A 7,791-nucleotide genomic window follows, 5' to 3' on the forward strand; every position below is an offset into this window, starting at 1 on the left:
ATTGCATCAGCCCAGATCCTCTGGATCTGACAGGTATTGACAGCTCCTTCTGACCAGCTGTCCTGTCACAATATTACAGCATGCTTGTATTTCTTACACAGTCTTGGGTAAGTCACTGCCTATTACTTGTAAGGATTGCACAGAGAATGTTTCTGAACTTACTCTGAACTCTAAAGTGGTGTAAAACCCTTGAACGTTACCACCAATAATAATGGTTTCTGCAAAATAACTCTCAGAAGACTGAGAAACTACACCCGTGAGTGGTTCTTTAAGTGTATTTTTATTTTGCATGTTTTTGCACATAACATGGGTAGTCTGAAATAGAATCCTAGAGTTAGAAGGGGCCCAGATGGTCGTTCGGTGTCTCTACCACACAGTGATCCTCCAAACAGCAACACATCCTCTCATGTCTGCATGCAAAGATGAACCCGCAGATCGGGTAGCACCAAGCTACAGAGAACAGGAGTGAGCAAGGCACACTGGGGCGAGGACCCCTTTCTCCCTGAACATCTAGAAAGTGTAATCCCCCTAGTGGGTAGAAAAGCAGGCGAGGGAAGGCTGCGGTTTGGAATGTAAAATTGGCTGGAAAGGAGGGAAAAAGAATTAAACCAGCCTCTCTGTTGCTGTTGCTTATTCAGTCAAACTCACATTCTGCATTTCATTTAAGAGGAATAAATTGTCCAGGGATTATGTAACATACTGCCTACTAGGTAGCTACTGTTTGGGCCATTGCAGCTGAACAAGGGGGTGCCGTCTGAGGCCACAGGTACTGCCCGTCTCACCCCCACACTTCTTACCGCCCCATCTACCTTACTTCACCTTACTATCCCAGAGCAGCTGATGCCCCTTGCCAACAGCTCAGCTTGCCCTGTATGCCCAATATGGCTTCCCAAGTTCAGTGGTGTGCTGAACTTCCATAGAGAAGGGAAAGAGGTTTTTTTTTAAAAAAAACTCTGTTTGCAACATGCTTCTTGCATATAGGAATAAAGATAATTGAAAAACACATGTTCTCGTAATAGTTTGAAGTGTTAATTACTCCTATTTACCTGAAAGGAAGGCTAGTCCCCCCCCCCCAGGAGCAGCATCAATAAAAATAGGCGGTGTCTTCAGTTTGCATGCTAGGTGTGTACAGTAATTTTTAAAAAAATTTTGTATATAGCTTTTTTTAGGACATTTTTTTAGGACATTGTCTTACATTCAGGGTCATCTTCCTTTTACGTAAATACAGGTATTTGTATAAACACTACTAGGCAGTACCAGCATGTTGAAACACGTATGGATGACATGCATCCCGCATAAGTCATGTAGAAATGACCACATGAAGTGGTTCAGTTTCATGCTTTGGTAGCAGGGCAGTGGAGATTTTAGGTGGTCCTAGAGAGGCAGAGAGGGGGGGTTGCTTATGTTTACTCCAGGTTCTTGCAAAAATGCAACTCACAATGAAAGCTAACAAAGCTGTGATTCAGTGTGGTCTTGTTTATTTGTTTATTTGGATTTTTTAATGCTGCCTCTCCAGGAACCTGTCTTAGGAGGCTCATATAGATAGCCCTATCCTCCATGAACATGTTCACTCCCCTCTTAAAGCCTTCCAAGTTGGCAGCGATCACCATATCCTGGGGCAGGGAGTTCCACACTTTAACTATGTGTTGTGTGAAGAAATATTTCTCTCCCTCCAGCTGCAGCAGATGACCCTGTGCTCTGGTATTGTGAGAGAGGGAGAAAAGCTTCTCCCTGTCCACCCTCTCCATACCATGCATAATGTAGAATAAGCTTTATGGAGACAATTGCTGAAGATTTAAAAAGCCATTATTTTATTTCTCTGTATTATTTTAACAAATCATGGATGCCTTATTTTGCACACCAGAGTAGGATATTATGTTATTTGCTGGTATTAAATAGCTGCTATTAACTGTTAACTTCCTTAGAATCTCCAGTAGGAAACAATCTAACGTTCTGTGCTGTTCATCACTTTCTGTTCAGAACACTGTGACTATCACTGTGTCAAGGTTAGGACTGTGCAGTTTGCATAATGCCCAGGAAAACCTCCTTAGATCTCACATGGTGAAAACAACCTGTCACCAAAAATGCAACTGAATGCAGTTGTGAATGTGTTCAAACGTTGTTCCTGAGCTGCTTACTGGTTGGGTAATCATTAAAGTTTCAGACAGGATCGAGAGTCTTGAAGTAGATTCAGGCTTTGATCTTGCTTTGCGCCCTTTGCCCTTCACTATCCCAAGCTGTACAGTGGGCTTTATGGGAATTTGCTGTGTTTTTAACCCATTAGGAAAAAAAGTTGAACTTCTTGAACAATAGCGTTGAATCCGTTTTTTCTTCAGTTCACCTAGTGGCTGTTAGAACTTTTCAAACAATTGATATTGGGGTTATTACTATCTACTGCTCATTCAGTAATTATTTTTGTGCAATTTTGTGAAAAGGTGAGTTAAAAAAAACTGTCGAGTCCCCATGCAAATGATGAGAGTGAGCACCCCATAGACACATGCAAACTCATATCCATATGCAGACTTCTCAGTTATAAGCAAGGATTGTAGGATTCCCCCCCCCCCCCCGATGCATGTTGCAAAATTTGGTTGCAAAAAAAATTGCTAGGTCTGCGCAAAACATTTACTTACCTGTTATAGGGTATAGATATCCCTCCACAACGGCTCTGAATGTATAGGCAGCTTTAAAGTATAAAAATGACTTTGAACAAAATAAAACTTGTATCCCAGGAGCATTAAAGGTTTTGTGTTTCTAGTATAAAAACAAGTTGGAAACTAACAAAAACGTTAAATGAATTGAACACTGTTGTTGAGTACATAATTGCATAATAATTATGAGTAAATTACTTGGTGGCTTATCAACAGTGAACCACTTTCCTTTGTGTGCAGAACTGTGTTTGTTTATAAGCATGAGGCATAGAAACGACTTGCAGTTGCACGGCTATCCTTTAATGATTCTTATAATTTTCAGCCACTTTATTCTGCCATAATTTCCTTGATTCACAATTGTTTGTGTGCTCTTGACATAATTGAGAGTTCTTGTAGTTTTGATGTAGATGTTTAAAAAATGTTGTTTTTTAAAAAGAATTTGGGCCTGCAGTTGGCCATCTTTTAACTGAAGTTAATTTGAGGGTACTTGAAAGAGTATATGAATCTCCTGAAGTGATTAAAGAATAGAGTTGGTGTCTGAAGCTCATCTACAAAATCTCATTGAGTTCAATTCAAATGTTACAGTGCTCCATAAAATGCTTCCCTTTGATTAGGTTGCACATGGATTGTTGCATAAAGTGTCTTCACAAACAGCCTCCGTAGGTTAGAACACTGCTGTGGAGGTTCTCCATACCCCGTATCATGTGGCAAGTGGGTTTGCCAGCCCTTTGTGGAGCGGTGCCCCATGGAAATATTGCTGGGGTTTACAGCATTTGATGCGTCTACAGACAGAAAATCAGTCCAACACAGTCAGATAATAATTAGTCGTCAGACTGTTTAAAATGTTCATAAAGGGAGAAAGATATGCTTTTGAGGAGACCAAAATGAAAACTAGGTGGAAAGCTGGGATGTCAGAGCACTACAGAACGTTGTGGAGATCTTGAACTGGGTGATGGTGTGTTGACTTGGGCACAGTTGGGGGATTTTAGACTCTGGACGTAACAGCCTTATGGGGCCTCACTCTAGACGGTAACTGTAAGCTCTAAATGCCAAGCCAAGGGAACTTTCAGCAAACTCACGTCATTCCATGCCACCATCTTTGTAGTTCAGTGCACCTAATGTAACACAATCCTATGCATATTTACTCAGAAGCGTCCTACAGTGCTCAATATTGCTTGGCAAGTACAGCCTGCTTTTGAAGTTCCAGTGCTCCGTTTGTGTACTGGACTGCCAGATTTCCATCCATAAGTCCGGCCCTGGTAGTATGGCTGCTTCGACAAAGGAACTAAGGGCGGGGGAGTAGAAGTTGGGTGAGTTTGACTTATTTCTTTGTGTGTTCTCCCAGGTAATAATGGCTAACATACAGAACAGAAGTCCTAAGCCAGGACCTGTGGCACATGAGCAAGAGCTGGGATATTTTTTAGAAACGGGACTTCAGAGGGCCCATGTCTTATACTTCAAAAACGGGTAAGGTTTAATCTAGCATTTTGTTTGATCATAATCTTAAAAAACCTAGAAAGTGAACTAGACAAGCTGTGGGGTTAGTCACTTAGCATTGCAAAAGCAATACATAGTCTGGAAAGAATAAACCTTTTATGACAATAGATCTTTCCTTTCCTAAGGAATCACTCAAATTGTATGCCCAATAAATTGTTTGGTGATTTTCTAGGCATCTGATCGCTTGCAGATATCTTTTAAAGTTTCTCAGTTTTGTGCTTAAGCTAGAAAAAGCAAAGAACTGTTGACTTTAAATATCTTTTTCCTAATCTCTTCAGTTACCACTTATTTTAACATTGTGCTGCAGGATAAACGTGCATGAAGACCAACAGTATGTATACACATTTTCATTTGTGACTACTCAGTAGACCCTTGTAGACTATGCATGAGAGGTCATTCATAATTTTGTGGTAACCTTTTCTAAAAGTAGCCTACTAAAGATAGGGGTAAAACAAATCCAAACACTGCAGAAAATGAAGAAAGGAATTCCAGCCTCTGTTCATTTTTAAAGGCTTCAAAACTTGGTGAGCTAGATTTGAGATGAGTCTGCTGCTTCCCCCCCCCTTCGAAAAGTGTGACTATAATTATCTTTCAGATTTACAAAGCCTGTATAGGAAACATGCAGTGTCCTGCTGTGTTAGTCAACGGGTTCGACATAAACCGTCACGGCTGGAGAAAAAGAGCTCCAAGTTTTGAAACTGTTTCAATCGGGTTAGCATGTAATTGCTCACTTGAGTTTTTATAGGCTTTCATTTATTAGTATTTTGAGAAAACTACTTGGAATAATGCATGACCTCTGAGTTGTGATGTAGTTCTGCTGCCATAACTTGATCGGAAGAAAAATGGAATGTTAAGATTGCATTTTTCTTAGTATTCCTCCTGGCGGGGTACAGGCCGAAGGGAGGTGACGTGGGCACTTAGTACTCTACTGTCTCCTTTTAGTGGGAAATATGGAAGAGAATGAGCTATAGAATGCATGCTTCTAAATTTCGCACAGTAGAAATACAGGGATTTCTCATACTTAAAGGGACAAGAAGTTAACGTAATTTTGGGGATTTGGTGGCTTAACCCGTACTACACTATTTTGTAATTCTCACAGCAGGTGGTTTCTCCCAAGTGTAGTAAGGTATTACTTGATTTGTGTCCTTAAAACAAAGGCCATTTTCAACATCCCTGTGTCCATGCATGGGGAGTGAGCCCAGGTAGGTCCCTTGACCCAATGGCAGGCATATTTGGGTGTTGTCACAGTTAGCCATAAATTTGGGCCTTTTCAGTCTTAAGCTTTTTATCGTCCTTCCATGAGTTAATATAGTAAAGTCAGAATGGCTTGAGGATACTTTAGTAGTATAAGGGAACTCTTTGTATTAACTCATTAAGTTACAAATGTCCAGCCTTTCGTGTATTTTAGGTTTTGGTTTTCCATTGGGTCTCGTTGCACTTAGTCTTCTAGGTGTTTTACAGCTTCCAGTACCATAATATGAACCCAAAGGGCGGGGGGGGGGGTTGGAGAATTACTGTGACTAAGTTCTTCCTGGGCAACCAGTTGTTTTGATGCAACAAACCTGTTGAGTGACACTTTATCTGTCTTTCTAATTAAGTCCTAATTCTTTAATCTCTTCCTTAGGTAGGAACATTTCCGTTCTCCTAGTTATTTTGTTGCCTTACCCTTTTGAGTTGTTCTTCACTACTCCTTTTTCCTACCTGAGCAATCTAGTGATAAATTGCAAATGTCAGCTTGAGTGACCCCCCCACCCACGTTGGGTAAAAGTCCTCATTGTATTGTGGTGTTTGCATTTTCCTCTATGTCAAAGGGGCACTTCACAGATTTATGTTTGTGAGAAGAATATTTTACAGTGGTTTAAGTGATCGCTTAAAGATGTAGTTTTGTGAATGAGAAGTGCATTTTTTTGAGAGAGCCATGATTAGCTGCAGTTTCTTTTTGAATGTACACTCCATGGGCCAACCTGTTTTCCTCTGTGCCAAATGTGAAATGACCTGAAATGTATAACATGAAGGCTGCTTTCATGAACAGGATTTCTGACATATTCAGAGGCAGTAAACCTCTGCAGCCCAGTCCTAAGGAAAGGTCTCAACCTCTCTGCCCTATTGTGAGCTTGCTGGCCACTGTGTGGGTCAGGGGTGCTGGACTAGATGGGCCTGTCATCTGATTCAGCGGGGGCTCTTCTCATGTCCTTATGCTTAGTTTTGCTGTTAGATTTTTGAGGCATGTGCCTAAAAACATACTGTGTGTTTGTGTGACAAGAAGAAACACATATTTTCCATCTTTTTTTAAAGAAAGGGCCCAGGGCTTATAGAGATTCATAAATGGATGAGATGGCAATATTTTTAAAATGTTAGGACTAAACGTTCTGTCAGATGCTTCAGAAAACTACAGGTCTGGGGGCTCTGTAGGTGGAATCCCAGCTGTTGGCCCTGTTAAGTGTGTGCTATCAGCATGCTCTTTTTCTAGCAGGTCTGTTCATGTAATTATTCTTTATGTTACTATGGCCCTTGCTTAGTTAATATAGCTATAGCTCGGGCTGGCATTGTCTTGTCAGATCTCTGAAGCTAAGCAGGGTCGACCCTGGCAGGTATTCAGACGGGAGACCTCCAAGAAATACCAGGGTCCTGACTCAGAGGCAAGCAATGGCAAACCACCTCTGAACGTCTCTTGCCTTGAAAACCCCAGCAGCAGTCTGTCATAAGTCAGATGTGACTTGACAGCAAAACAACAACAGTCATTGGCATTTATTGGGTAGCTGCCAAGACCCTTGGGAGGGCCCACTGCTGATTTAGTGACCCTCCAGCAGCAGCCTGCAGTCTTTATTTGGGTAACAGTGGCAGGATTGGGCCCCCTTGGGGCAACTGGGTCTCCTTTAAGCCTCCCTGATGGCAGCTCAGAAGAGGAACAGCAGCTGCCACTTGCTTTCCAGCTTCCTCTCTCTGCATGGCAGCAGCTCTCAACAGCACCTAACACTACTTCTGCCTTGCTTACCGGGCAAATGAGTAGCAATAGTGGCACGAAGCAGCAGATACGAAGTACTGTAAACTCGGCAAATGTTAATAGCAGTGCTACTCAGGAACGTAAAATGTTTTGGACATGTGAGCTCTGTAGCGGGGCATGCTGGGAATTGGAGGTCACTGCGGCATCTGTGAGCGGGGAAGGATTGTGCCGCTGGTAATACAGCTATCCAAACAAATCGCATTCGCTTGTTGAGGAGCTATGCCCCGGCGTGCACTGATTTGGCTCACATCCTTTTCAGCAGTTGTATGCAGGAGCTGATCATTAGGCGAGCTGTTCAGATTTGTCCAAACAAATTCAGATGTACTTATTTGTGTGGCTTTGCCCACTTCCTTGCTTGAATAGAGCCTGGCCACCACTACTTCTGAGTTTGAAAAGGGCACAGAGTAAAACGAAAAAAGGGCTCTGTTTGAGATCTCTTTTGTTTTTTTATTTTAGTTGAGACCTTTACCACTTAGTGTATCTGTGTACCTTCTGGGTCTGCGAGTGAATCTAACTAATCTTGCAATCAATCCTTGCAGTCATTTCTCAGATAGTTACCACTGACTGCACAGGTGCAAAATGCAGGCAATTCAATCTAGCCAGTGTTGGTCGTTTAAAGGAACTGTCAAGGTACAAACAGGG

At 41.9% G+C, this 7,791-nt stretch overlaps 1 protein-coding gene across 4 annotated transcripts in view; it reads left to right on the plus strand.

The window, feature by feature from the left end:
* TTC7B (tetratricopeptide repeat domain 7B) overlaps positions 1-7,791 on the plus strand; it is a 128,382-nt gene that overhangs the window by 24,508 nt on the left and 96,083 nt on the right. For 2 of the 4 annotated variants that reach the window (XM_056851308.1, XM_056851303.1), the window contains exons 5-6: positions 3,994-4,115; positions 4,453-4,476. In XM_056851308.1, the coding sequence (XP_056707286.1) occupies positions 3,994-4,115; positions 4,453-4,476 (146 nt within the window). The remainder of the gene's footprint in view (positions 1-3,993; positions 4,116-4,452; positions 4,477-7,791) is intronic. The other 2 variants (XM_056851305.1, XM_056851304.1) reach the window with 1 other exon arrangement.

Source organism: Euleptes europaea, chromosome 6, assembly GCF_029931775.1.
Source record: "Euleptes europaea isolate rEulEur1 chromosome 6, rEulEur1.hap1, whole genome shotgun sequence".
In the NCBI taxonomy this organism is placed as follows: Eukaryota; Metazoa; Chordata; class Lepidosauria; order Squamata; family Sphaerodactylidae; genus Euleptes; species Euleptes europaea.